The sequence below is a fragment of the Pinus tabuliformis genome, chromosome 5_1 (genome assembly GCF_031772625.1).
Source record: "Pinus tabuliformis cultivar Carrire ecotype Pingquan chromosome 5_1, CPIR1, whole genome shotgun sequence".
NCBI lineage: Eukaryota > Viridiplantae > Streptophyta > Pinopsida > Pinales > Pinaceae > Pinus > Pinus tabuliformis.
In genome coordinates this window covers 698,873,655-698,888,397 of record NC_142305.1, presented here as the reverse complement: position 1 = coordinate 698,888,397, position 14,743 = coordinate 698,873,655, and the positions used below count along the sequence as shown (strand labels likewise).

General features: G+C 36.5%; 1 protein-coding gene across 21 annotated transcripts in view; it reads right to left on the bottom strand.

Annotated features, from left to right (window-relative positions):
• Positions 1 to 11,556, bottom strand: part of LOC149166860 (uncharacterized) — a 163,166-nt gene extending 151,610 nt beyond the window's left edge. For 3 of the 21 annotated variants that reach the window (XM_089432797.1, XM_089432798.1, XM_089432796.1), the window contains exons 1-4: positions 10,465 to 11,449; positions 10,214 to 10,297; positions 10,006 to 10,104; positions 9,818 to 9,878 (exon numbers count right to left, since the gene is read on the bottom strand). In XM_089432797.1, coding sequence (XP_089288923.1) covers positions 9,818 to 9,878; positions 10,006 to 10,104; positions 10,214 to 10,297; positions 10,465 to 10,567 — 347 coding nt within the window. In that variant the 5' untranslated portion in view covers positions 10,568 to 11,449. Of the gene's footprint in view, positions 1 to 9,817; positions 9,879 to 10,005; positions 10,138 to 10,163; positions 10,299 to 10,464 lie in introns of those variants that run through there. The other 18 variants (XM_089432804.1, XM_089432795.1, XM_089432813.1 and 15 more) reach the window with 16 other exon arrangements.
• Between the last annotated feature and the right edge of the window lie 3,187 nt (positions 11,557 to 14,743).

The window sequence follows — 14,743 nt, the reverse complement described above, 5'->3', positions numbered from 1 at the left end:
TTGAGCTAATCTTTCTCTAGTACTGCTTTACCTTTACACTGGTTGACTCTCGCATCGATTTTATTCATGAGTAACCATCATTTACTCATGTTTTTATGGTCTCCACCGGGCCTCCCCCATGTGGTGGCATCATCGAGTCACCCTTGTTAAGAGCATTTGAGATGTGTCACCCTTGTACTTATGGAGTTTGTTTCAAGTCCACATTATGTCCTGTTACAGTGTTTCATTCGTCATCATGACGCATTTCTTTCATTTTATACATATTTGGCCTCCAGTCCTTCTACTCCATCTTTGTCAAACCCCCATTTGAGTCATTGACCATCCCCTCCGAATTCGAGTCAGTCGCTGCCAGGTCAACCATTTTTATTATGCTCTGATAAGGGAATTTGTTAGTCCACCATCCATCATCTTTCCTTCCATTATCATCCCTGGTGTCAGTCCATTAGTCACTCTGTTATGTTCCCTCGTGCCTTTGTTGAGGATTCCTCATTGCCCCAACTCTGGCGGGCTCTCTTTTATCGTCTTCAACACATTTATTCCAAAAGAGTAGTCTAGAGGACGGTGTACCTTGGTTCCAACTTACATCTGTGTTCAGTGCCTTGGATCAAGCAAAGGGACTCATTATTTCCCTTTGACTTGGTTTTTTCTCATGTGCTCGACATCAAATCCTTATCGCACGATTGAGATTTGTACGCTTGTCGGTTCGGCGATCCAAACAATTGTCTTAGTGATTCCTGGGTGTGTGTGAGATGTTTCAGACCTCTTGTGGGGGTGGCCCTTCAGGTAGCCCCCCACATGCTCGAATGACCACAGTTGTTGATCTAGCCTTCGATGTAGTTTCGTAGATTTGATGGTTTTCACTTTCGCCGCTTGTAGCACCCATAACATGCATGTCTCCTCTAGATGATCCATTCAAAGCCCTTTCATATTTAGCAGGGCTTCCTTGGTTGTGATCCCCCCTCCCTATGTCAATTGGAGGGGCATTGTATCTCATGTACTCAGATATTATTGTATTCAATCCTAGCCTATGTTTTTTCTAGGTGCATTATGTATATGGGATCCATTGTATTATTTTCTGGCCCATTGATGCCAGTGTATCATGTATCATGTATCATGTACTTTATAGCTCAGTCCCACATTGTTGGGCTCACCATTATTCTTTGTACTCAGTTATCTCGATGGGTATGGGTATGCCTCCCCCACCTCATTTGAGATCATGTACTACCACATAAAAGGAGACTTCTATCAGTATTGTAGGTCTTGCCTCCTTCATTATTTGTCCATCCTCGACTTGTTTCATATCTCTCTCTATCTTGCTCCCTTTTTGGTGTCTTCTGGAAGTGTAATCTACAATGTATTTCAGTCATATGATTGGCTCCTAACACTCATATGTATGGAGGAAATTTGTTATCACCAAAAAATGATCGCCTAGTCATTTTTATCTAGGTGGATCAAAATACACCATGTGGATAAAATTTTACCATAGTAAAATCACTTTCACAGTGGAAAATACTTTAGTAAACCACTTTTATTAAATTATTTTCTGATTTAAATCAAGAAACCCCATGAAAATAATTAGATAAATCATTATTTATTTAATTTTCTCTAGGAATTATTATTAAATCATTATTTAATAATTATTCCTTGTCCCATTTGACTAAATCCCAAAAGAATATTTAAATAAATCATTATTTATTTGAATTTCCTTATTTTGTTATTAGAATAAGTATTTAAATCACTATTTAATAATTATTTTGATTTCACACCTTTCTTGTTTCTCGCGAAATAGTTAATAAATCATTTTATTTGTTAATTATTTTTAAATAAAGGAAATTAATCAATTTAAATTCTTTTTCCCACTCTAATAAATATAATAAAGTATTCCAAGAAGTTAGATCTAAATTTGGTCAATAATATTTTATTATTCTCCATTTTCGAGATTAACTTCATGGTTTGTTATATAAAGCAGGGTTTTTCATTCATTCCTCACCATGATCATTATCATCGTTAATATTATTGTCATTTTTTATTGAGCCCCCACTTTAGCTCTTCACTTTTGTTTAGGTTTTTCACACGATTGATAGAGAGAATCTATTTCTGAAGCATTAAGGATATCAAAGGATCCATCCCACGAAGGGGGACTTACATACCACTCTGTAAATCTCCTTCATCAAGTGTTATCAATAAAGATTTATTTGTTTAGAATCGTCTTTCCACTGGGTTATTATTCTGGATATACCATTTTGTTGTTATTTGTTTTGGATCTGGTTTTCATTTACTATAGATTTTCCATTTGTGTTGCATATCTAGAATGACAGCAGCCATCAACTTATTTTTAGGGTCACTTTGTCACCTAGTGACTTACGTGAAGTATTTTTGGTACACCTTCTAGGAATTTTCACGCTAACGGCCAGAACCTTGCACAGTGGAAGAAAGATGTAGCCAAGGTGAGGAGAATAATCTTGGAGGGAGTGTTAGACCAAATTATCACAAATCTCCATGTGAAAGAAACTCCTTACGCAATGTGGTAGGCACTTACAGATATGTTCCAGAATAGTAGCGACCATAGGAAATTGGCACTCAAGGATAAAATTAAAAATATCAAGATGTAGAAGAATGACACTATTTAGAAGTATCTGAGCAGATTCACACAATTTCGTGATGAGCTTGCAAGAGTTGGTGTTACTGTTTCAGATGATGACTTGTTAAGCATAGCCCTTTTAGGCCTTCCCAAGAGCTAGCATAGCTACCAAGATTCGGCGAATGGGAGGGAGAAATGAACAACTTGGGAACGCTTATGACCTGATTTGGTACAAGAGGAAATAAGGTGGAATACCAGAGATGGGACTTCATTTAAGGGCGAGGATGAGGAAAACTTTACATTGGGTGGAAAGGGAAAGAATGGAAAAGAGAAGAGATCTCAAACTAAATCAGAATCCATCCAAGGGGTCAAGAAGAAAGATTTATCCAAAATTAAATGCTTTAATTGTCATGAATTTGGGCATTATGCCACGAACTATCCACACAAAAAGTCAAGCAAGAAGACCTCGGGAGGAGCAACAGGTGAAGCTTTGGTTTTACAATTCGAGCTTGACCTCAGCCTTGTCACATGCATAGCCAACATAGTTATGGGGAGCATGTGGTACTTTGACTCAAGTGCATCGTTCCACATGACAAGGCGTAGAGACTTTTTTAGTGACATAGAGGAGAAATATCACCAGATGCACATCAATCTGTGGGATGGCGGAAGGTACAACGTGATCGGGATTGGTACTATCACCTTTCAGAGGGAGTTGGGCTCCCCTCTTAGACTCAAGGATGTCATGTTTGTTCTAGGCCTAAAGAAGAATCTGATCTTTGTTGCAGTTTTGGAAGATCGTGATTATGATGTGATCTTTAGCAAAGGGAAAGAATTCTTGAGACACATAGCCACGGGACAGGTGAAGCAAATTGGGGTTTTTGTGAAGAATTTGTATAAATTAGATGTGAAAGATTGTGTTGCATTAAACACTAAGGCCGAGAAAGTGTAGAGCCACAATGTCGATCAACTTTGGCACTGAAGACTTGGCCATTTGCATCATGGCGCCTTGAAGATTATGCAACAAATAACCATTGGCCTCCCTAAAAGAGCATTTGAGCAACAGAATATATGCAAAGGATGTACCTTAGGGAAGTACACAAAATCCACATTCCACGATTGGGCCAACAAAGCACATGCAATCTTGGAAGGGATCTACTCTGATGTTTGTAGACCTTTCTTGATAACCTCCACTACCAAACACAAATATTTTGTCATTTTTAATGATGAATTCTTAAGGAAGTGTTGGATCTTCTTCATGCGGAAGAAAGATGAGACATTCTCCAAGTTCATAGAATTCAAGGCATTGGTTGAGAAAGAAACTAGCAAGAAGGTGAAGGCTCTCAGGAGCAATAATGGAGGTGAGTATGTTTCGAATGAATTCAAGAATTTATGTGTGAAAGAAGGCATTCAAAGAGATCTAACATCACCCCACAACCCACAGTAGAATGCGGTAGCTGAAAGAATCGTAGAATTGTGGGAGCTGCAAGAGCTATGTTGCATGACCAAGGCATACCTCTACATTTGTGGGTTGAGGCATGCAACACAACAATCCATTTGCAGAATCAAAGTCCTCATTGGATTCTTGTGATGATTACACCAGACGAGGCCTTCTTGGGGAGAAAGTCAGATGTGTCGCACTTCAGGATTTTTGGAGCCTCTGTTTACTTCCATGTCTCCAAAGAATCAAGGAAGAAGCTTGAGCCAACAATAGAGTTGGGGTATTTGTGGGTTACACAAAAACTCCTTGTAATTACCATGTGTAATTACCTTCCCTCAAAATGAGAGTTGTGCGAAGGGATGTAGATTTTGATGAGAAAGTCATTTGGTGCTTTCTTGAGAGAGAGCTTAAGATCCCACCAGAAGAGAAGCTTTTAGTTCCAAAGGAGGAGCCTCAAGAAGTTGTGGAGCAACCACAAATTGAGGATTAGAGAATGGAGACATCCACTCAAGCAAAACCATCCAGAGAAGGCAGAAAAAGAACCAGGGAAGATGACAAAATTGTGCAGGATGTGAGGGAGAATGTGGCAGCTCCTTCAAATTTGCGTAGGCAGAGAAGGTCACTTGAATGATACATTGCCTACATGGCTCTAATCATTGAGCTTGTAAATATTGAGCCATCCTCTTTCGAGAAAGCAGTAGAGAAACATGTATGGGTTGATGCAATGGTGGAAGAATACGAATCCATTGTAAAGAACTGTGTTTGGGAAGTGGTCACAAGACCAGCAGATAAATTAGTTGTGGGTTCAAGATGGATGTTAAAGGTTAAGCATGCAACATACAAAAGCAAAGAGAGGTATAAGGCTAGATTTGTGGCCAAGGGATACTCTCAAGTTGAGGGAATTGACTATGAGTAGACCTTGCTCATATAGCAAGGTACTCATCCATTAGATCAATTCTTGCACTAGCTGCACAGATGGGGTGGAAGATCCACCAGATGGATGTAAAAATAGCATTTCTCGATGGTGTTATTGAGGAGGAGGTGTACATCGATCAACCAGAAGGTTTTGAGACATTTGATTGAGAGTCTCATGTGTGTAGATTCAAGCGAGCATTGTACGATCTCAAACAAGAACATTATGTTTATCACACCAAGATCGACAATTATCTCACCAGCTTGGGCTTCACCAAAAGTGAAGCATATGCAAACTTCTATCACATATTGGTAGAAGGTAAATTGCTTATTATTGACTTATATGTTGTTGATTTGATTTTAAATGGTGATGAGCAGTTGATTAGATCTTGCAAGGAGAACCTTGCAATGAATTTGAAATGAAGGACATGGGTCTCATGAACTACTTCCTCGGGTTGGGAGTATGGCAAGGCGATGGGAAACTATTTGTGTCATAAGGCAAGTATGCAAATGAGATACTGCAAAGATTCCACATGGAGAGTTGCAAACCCACGGAGACGCCTCTAGCGACCAACTAAAGGAAGGAGGATGCCACTTTAGATGAAGAAATGGATGCTACCATTTATCGGCAGTTAGTGGGTTCACTAATGTATCTTGTGAACACACGACTAGATATGTGCTATGAAGTCAACCAATTGAGCCAAGCTAAGGTTAGGCCAACCAAATTATTTTGGAAGGTAGATAAGCATGTTTTACGGTACCTCGGAGGCACTACCTAGTTTGGACTATGGTACAGACGGACAAAGAGAGTGAATTTGTGTGGCTTCACAGATGCAGATTGGGTAGGTATTCCATCTGACCAAAAAAATACATCAAGTGGAATTTTCAATGTTGTGTCAGCAGTGGTTTCCTGTTACGGCAGGAAGCAAATATCTATGGTGCTTAGCTCAACAAAATAAAAATACATGGTTGCAAGTAAAGCAGCATGTGAGGTGATCTGGATGAGAAAGATACTTGTGGGATTGTTTGGTTAGATGATAGATCCAACGGTGATCTATTGTGACAACCATAGTTGCATCAAGCTCTCTATGAATCTTGTATTTCATGATCGATCCAAGCATATAGATATCTGGTATCACCATTTACGGGACTGTGTGTAGAGGCAGATAATGTTTCTACAATACATTTTGACAGAGGAACAAGATGTTGACATTTTGACAAAGGCTCTGTTAATAGGGAAGTTCGAGTTCCATAGGTTCAGGATAGGATTGGTTGATAATCCCTTTCCTGTTGAGAGGGGGTGTTGAAAAATGCAGCAAGAACGTCTCAATTTGATTTTGTCTGAATTTCCGCATCAACAAACAACTTGGATGTAGTTAACTTGTGTGACATGATTTGTGTCACCTAGTTTACTCAGTAAATTTGAGTTAAAGGGATTGGAGTTTAGTTAAGCATGTGTGATTGCTAATTTGTAGCAATCAAGGTCAATTATTTCAAGTTGTTTTCAGTTAAACTAGTTCCAACTGTTGGAGGAACTACTGGAAGGTCAGTTGTGCAGTGGGACTTCAGTCTAACTCAATGATCATCTAGTTAACTGATCAATCAACCCAAAATAGCTAGTGCATGCAGAGAATTTGAGTTTCCCAACTGTGGTGGAGATTCCAAGGCAGTGTAACATCAGTTGTAGACTAGTCTTGAGTGTACAGGTGTTGCATGCAGTCAGATGATCAACCTTGGGAATTGCACAATCAATTTGAGGAATTTTCTAAATAATAGGGACCTAATTTCTCAAGGAATTGCACAAAGAAATACGGGCTCAAGCAGAGGTAGAAATTGACTAAGTCTAGGTCAAAGCTTCTCAGTGAGCAGAGCGAGGTTATTCACTTGCAGGTTATGTTCAGTTGATCAAAGCAATCGTAATGCATCCCTATTCATCATATTAATGCAAGCAGACATTAGGGTTTTTAACAAATTGTTTTAACAGATTGGGGTTTTGTGATTGATGTTCTAAATTGTGAATTGAATTCCACAGAGCAATAGAGTAGGCTTGTGTCTTATGATTTTGATCAAAACTTCATGAGAAGTTGCAAATCTACACCATAATTTCTACAGAAATAGATTGATAGCCTTAATTTACAATGTAACTCATATAAAATTATTTTTATCAAATCTATAAAATTGAAAAAAAATGCCATAAAATATTTCAATAAAATATGTATAGCAACAATTACAATAAGATGTCAAATTTTATTAAATCAAAAAGACACAAGAGATTCATCATCCCATAAAATGAAAATTTTATAGTAAAACTTATTAAGCAAGATACATTGATACATAACCTCGGTTGAAGATGTAAAGTTGCATGTATTCCATTCAAAACATAAATGAAATATATGTAACTTCATATTTTCAAAATAGTTGAGATATTTATCATCAATGGATATTTTAGCATTTTACATTTTTCTAAGGATTTTGACACAAATTTTCCAATAAACAATGCCTACTTTAATCTTCCACATAGACATTTTCAATGTAAAATGATTATGTTCATATAACTAAATTATTGATACATAATTTCTCCAATAAGCAAAGTTAATGACTTCTTTAATCAACAACAGAGATATTTTATATAAAAAAAAAAATATGGAAAGTAAGGTTTTTAATATTACTATTGTGCAAATATACATAATAAAAGTTTTTCTAGTACTAGTCTGCAGCTAGGGAAACTAGAATAGTAGTATAGATTCAAAATTTCCATGTTAACAATGCCATGGATAATCAAATTATCTTTCAAAACATAAATTAATAGAATATATAAACTACTAAGCATAAACATAAACATTTCAACTCCTTGAGTTATGCTCTTCTTTGACAAGCTTGCTTGATCACATTTCAAGATGGGGATCCACCTAAAAGGTGGCTATTGTTCACTTTCATCATCAGAGGAGGAATTGCCATAATTTCCCAAAGGTTTTGCTTGCCTTGCTATTTTCCTGATCAGCGTGTCTACCTTCCTTATTTCAACGATACAAATTATCATCTCCTATTGTGTGTTAGCTCTATTAGGGAGCACCTTGCCGATTACAATTTTCATGTGCTAATATATATTAACTATCAGCATATAGGATGAGGCATAAGCCTTGGTTGAGCTACCTACATCAAGTATCCAATCCCTAGTCTCTCTTTCCACATGCATGTCAAGTATAAATCTTCTACTCTATCTCACTTGGTCTTCCACTTCAAAAATGGCTCTTTGTACTAGATCAGGGATGATATTCCTATATATATCCACCATGGCATAGGTAGTTAACTATGCACAAGTTTGACCATAGAGATGGAGGTGAGTTAGGGGTGGGGGGACCATGGAACCTCTCCACACAGTGCATGTTGAGCGACATGTAGCCATCTTATTAGACTCAAAAGTAAACACCATCCTAGGATAGGAAACACTGACGAGGGACAATGGATAGTGAGTCATACAATGGGAAATGACCAATGAAGAGAAGGATTGGGCGAGCATAGCTTATAAAAGGAAAACACCAAATGATATCTCTATAGGGAAATAAAAACTCAATGAGTGAATCCCCAACAAACAAGAATGACTAAAATCCCTCAATTGAGGCCAAGCTAAAACGTATTCAACATTTAAATTCAAGGGCTAACTATGATTTCCAAACTATGAAAACCCACTAGGATTTACAGGCCCAGAGTGGACATATAAAAATAGAGTACTACATAGCCAAAATTTTCTACTAACATTAATTTTAACACAATTACAACTATAGAGATGTTGAGAATGAAGACAAAAGATATTGTCAGCCTGCAACACCTTCCTTGTTACAATGCTCTAATCGAAATCCTAAATTGCCTAACTACTAAGGACAGGCGTCGACCCTACATGCAAGGCTAAATCCATTCCCTATCACATGTTGTTTCTCATTTTTCCTTAGATTTCCAATCCTAAGAATAGTAAGCTCATAGATAAAAAAATTTTCCAACAATGTTAGCATAAGGAGAGAGCACATCAATATTATATAAGTTATCAATAATCTTTCCCCAACTAATGTCATCATACTCCATTTTCTAACTTGGTTCATACATATTTGACTTTTGCCTGCACCTTTGATCTGAGCTTGAGGTGGGGTGTCATTCCCCAAACTCACACCAGAACCCTCTCTACCATCCACTCCCACACCCCTTCCAAAGCCTTCTTAGATTGGAGTCATAAAAATTCCCATGCAAGATTACACTCGGTGGTAGCCTACCTCCCATCATTAATTTCTTTCAAGTTAGTCAATGGAGTCTATCAAAGTATAATTTATGTCTTATTGAAATTATAATTAAATATTTATCAAAATATCACGATAATGATAAAAAAATTATAATATTTTTATTAAAATATTAATAAATAACTATAAATAAATAAAAACTATTTTACAAAATTATCCATCTTTCTTTTATCCATGTTTTAATTTTCATTATAAAAATTGCGCTGTAGAAATGAATCGCCTCTGCTAAAAACCCGTGTACATAATGCGTTTGAAGCCATTTTGATTTGTGTTAGTGTTAATAAGAACAATCCAAAACTGTAAAAGTGAAAATTTTATAAGATTTTACTATTCATTATTTTCGAAGTACAGGGTATTTAGTATTAAACAGGAAAAGCCAATAATTTCACGAAGTTGTCAAAGAATAAAAGCTACTCTTTCCGGACTAGCCAGATTTATCACTATCCAGATCATTTTTTAACTATACAAACGATATATACAAAGAATAGATAGAGTTACCAAACGAGTTTATGGAACTGATCGCTCTTCTTCAAAAATAAACAATATCACCTAAAACAGATCAGGAAAACACTGGAATGAAAGAATATTTCCACTTACTTTTGCTTCGGCGAATATCTGTATTGATGCTTATCGATTTGCAAGAATTCTTCACCGTCCACTGTAAATGATCAAAAGGTTTACAGAAAGTAAGTAATCCTGCAAAATAATATTATAAGGATGGTTGAAAAATGTGAATGTCCAGAAACACCCATCCCCCGCTCCCCCAAAAAAAGGATGGTACAGACCTTTTACATGCCGACATAGAACTTTTATACGCTGGAATGTAACGATCAGGAGACTGAGCAAACCCTGCTCATGATATGAAGAAATAGAACTTTTATATGCTGGAATGTAACGATCAGGACACTGATCAAACCCTGATCATGATATGAAGAAATAGAACCTTTATACGCTGGAATGGAACGATCATGACACTGAGCAAATCCTACTGACCACGACATATCAGAAAAATTGAAAAAGGCTCGCTTTGTTCATCAGACATACCAAGTCCTTTTCGCCTTCGAGAGAAGCACTTTCCTAATGTTAACCACCACAAAGTCAAAACGAACATTTTAGCGTGAGAGGAGATTTCAGAAAAAAAAAAACGGCCAGAAAAGAAAGATGTTGAAATGCAATTATCTAGAATAATATCTGGGCATGCCAAGAAAAAAAAAATGCGATAACCTAACTTGTAGAAGTCCTACCGAAATTATTGAGAAGAAACGTAAAAATCGCAACCGACAGATCGCATAACCAAATAACAACCGATCCTTCTGAAATAGTATAAAAGAACGCAGAAAATCCCATCCGATCTAACCGCCGCAATTATTCTCTGGTTGAAACCCCAAATCAACCCCAAAAGCAGGCACGCAACTCTGATGCTGTCACAGCCATTATGAAAAATAAAATTTGTATTTCTCTTTTTGGTTTCTTGCGTGTTAAGTCTCTTTTGCTACCGTGCGGCTATTCTACATAGGGTTTCTTCTAAAGCAGACCAAAAAAACATGTTCGCGCTTTGAATCCCTAGGGAAATTTCTATCCGACACCAACTGGCATCCGAGGAATGAAATTGGTGGGTTTTACGGGTGAAGCCACTCTTTAGAGAGATAGACCTTAGCCAGACGGGGAACAATTTCCACCAAATAACAACCGATACTTCTGATACAGTGAAATGTGGTTTAGATTTAACCTTAAGTTTTGCCTAACCAAATGTGGTTCAAATCCTTCAAATCCTAGTGAGTATATGGCCTTCTATACTCTCGACTGAAGGAGGAGACTCCTCATTTCGCAGAGTCTCGGTTCTTGTTAAATTATAAAATTTAGTGATATCTGGTTTAACTGTTTGGCCCAATTAGATGGTGGTTCAAATCCTAGTGAATATATGGCCTGCTATGATCAAGACGGAAAGAATAGACTCCTCATTTGTCAGATTTTAGGTTCTTGCTAAATTATAAGATTTAGTGTGTTTAAGTAGCTGAATATACTTTTAGTGTTATAATATACGGCCACTAAGGTTGATCGTGGTAAATTAGTCCAAAAAAATCACGCATTCACCGTACACCATAGTAAACAATTTAAAAGAAACCTAAAAATTTCCATCCGATCCACCAGCCGCAGTTATTCTCTGGCTGAAACTCCAAAAGCAAGCAGGCAACTCTGACGCCGTTACAGCCATATCATTAAAAGTAAAATTTGTACTCTATAAGAGTTTCTTGCATGTTATCTCTTTTGCTACCGTGCGGCTATTTCACACAGGGAAAGCAGGCAGGCAACTCTGACGCCGTTACAGCCATATCATTAAAAGTAAAATTTGTACTCTTTAGAGTTTCTTGCATGTTATCTCTTTTGCTACCGTGCGGCTATTTCACACAGGGTTGCCTTCTTCTGAAGACGGAAAACACGTTCACGTATGAAACCTTCCCTTCAACTTGGGGAAATTTGTATCTGACACCAACTGACAGGGTTGATCTTGATCTGGCATCGCATCCGAGTGATGAAGGTACGGTGATCATCGCAAACTCGCGGGGTTTACGGCTAATGCCACTCTTTACACAGATAGACTTCACCCCCCAGTGCCCCACGCTGAACGATATTTACTCCGCTGCGCAGCATTTAATGCTGCTATGAGTCGGTGGAAAGGTCAATTCAAATATGACGACTGCTGCAGCATTAAATGCTGCGTCTTTGGGTGGATATTCCCACTGGTCACGATCTGACTGCAGCTTTCACGGGCTGACAGGGTAAAGTTCGGAAGTACGGGTGAATGGATTTGCTTGATTTCTTTCGTATCGATCGCCATTTTGCCTAAGAGTCAAAACTGTAGGACTCAATAAGAGTACAGACAAACTGTACTGAACTCATGGCGGCCGCTTCGAAGCTCCCTACTACCCTTTCGTGCCAGTCGGCGGTCAATAAAACCTGTTAGCTCTGTTAGCAAAGGAACCCCAAACCCCAAGATTGGACTATTTGAGGCTCTCAAGATTGGACTATTCTAGGTTTTCACGAGCCTCGTTGTTTGAGTAATTCGTTGACTAGTTTGGGAGGGCCAACTTGTTCGAGTGGTTCAGGTTTTTTTTGAGAGCAACGATAAAGCAACCAGTTGTTTTCTTTTTAATTTTTTGTTTATCTATTGCTATTTTCTATTAAAGTTATGTCTAGACTTTTGATCATATATTCACATATCATTGATTGAAAACATATTATTGATCGAAAAGTAGGCTCTGAAAATTTTCAAAAATTATATTAATGGATAAATCAATTTCTTTTAAAAAAAATATCAATATATAATTTAACTTTTGGTGCAAATCTATTTTTTGAGTGTAAAACTTGAGGAAAGATTTCCTCTCGAATCTCTAGAGGTGCAAACCTATTTTTTGAGTGTAAAAGAGGAAAGTTTGCACGAGATTTGATCCCTCTCAGCGCTTAATCCCTCTCTACGCTTGATAGATCCAGTATTAAGACGGATCTAGGTTGGTTTCATTCGTGTGCAGTCATACACAATTTGTTGAACATCTAATTATTTTGATCATTTTAAATATGTTAAATATTTCTAAGATTAATTTGGTGAATTTAATTTAAAATTTGCTTAGTTACCTTAGTTTGTTGAGATGAGAGACAATGTTAGTAACTTGAATGATGAAAAATGATAAAATACAAATTTTGAGTGCAAAGTGTCAATGTAACAATTTTGATGGATAGAAAATGTGAATACTAAGAATATAGTCAATTACAAACAATCTTCATTGCAATCAATTTGAAACTATTTTCTTCTACTATTCCTATTGTCACACCTCATGTCACACCTCAATCTGAAACTATTTTCTTCTACTGTTCCTATTGTCACACCTATTATTTTTTCCATTTTCTCATATCGATCATATGAAAAGAGTAGTTGGAATCATAGACCATTCAAATATTTAACTCGAGCTATTGTAGTAAACAACATACCTTATCTCTGTTGCTCTCCAATATTAATAGTAGTTTTCTCCAAAGTCAATCATTGTGACTTATGGAGTGTTAAACCCCAAATAATTTTCAATGGTAGTTATTTTCTATTACTATGTTTGAATGCAAAGTAATTAACAATGTTGAATGATGGAAAATTGGAATAATAAGAATGTACCCAATTATAAATAGTGTATAGTTTCAAGAAGCAAACATTTGTGGTAAACAAACATTTTATTTAAGATGAAAATTCAAGTATTGTATTTATGGTTAAATAACTTTTATGTGCTTACACTGAGAGAGTGTGTGTGTTTTGGTGGTGAGAAGGAGAGATAAGGAGATATAGAGATATAGATGGGGTGGGGAGAGGGAAGAAGAGAGAGGCAAAGACACAGAGGGAGGAAGATATATATATATATATATATATATATATATATATCTATATATATATATATATATATATATATATATATATATATATGGAGAGAGAACTTAAAGAGAGAGAGAGAGAGAAGGGGAAGAGAGAGAGAGGGAGGGGAAAGGGAGGAAGAGAGAGATAGATAGATATATAGAGAGAGTGTGTATGTTTAGGGGCTGAGATAAAGAGATAGAGAAAGAGAGACAATGGGAGAAAGAGATATAGATGGAGGAGGTAGAGATGTGCTTACACTGAAATCAATGCACACTATTAATCTAATTACTTTGAAATTATTGTACATCATACATCTTGTTGCATCAAATCAGAAATCAACATCTACACTAAAATAAATGCATCTAGTGCAAACAATCAAATAGGATTAGAAATCATCATGTATACTAAAATCAATGCATCTAGTGCAAGAAATAAAATAGGATTAGAAATCACTATCTACATTGAAATGAATGCAAGAAATGAAATATGAATAGAAATCAACATCTAGGTTGAAATCAATGGATCTAGTGTAAGGTATTAAATATGATTAGAAATCGACATCTGCACTGAAATCAATGTGTCTAGTGCAAACGATTAAATAAGATTAGAAATCAATATCTACATTGAAACCATTGCCTCCTGTGCAAGCAATCAAATAGGAGTAGAAATCAATATCTACACTAAAACCAATGCATCTAATGCAAACGATCAAATATGAGTAAAAATCAACATCTATGCTGAAATCAATGCATCTAGTGTAAGGTATTAAATATGATTAGAAATCAACATCTACACTGAAATCAATGCATATGGTGCAAGCAATCAAATCGAATTAGAAATTAATATTTACACTGAAACCAATGCATCCTTGCAAGCGATTAAATATGAGTAGAAATCAACATCGACATTGGAATCAATGCATCTAGTGTAAGGTATTAAATAGAATGATAAATCGACATCTACATTGAAATCAATGCATATAGTGCATGTGATCAAATAGGATTAGAAATCAACAACTACTTTGAAAACAATACATCTATTTTATTGAAAATCTAAAATATTCATGACTTTCTAGATCTAGCTTCTATGTCTGTATTTCTCTCTGTGAGACTCTTTCTTCTTCTCTC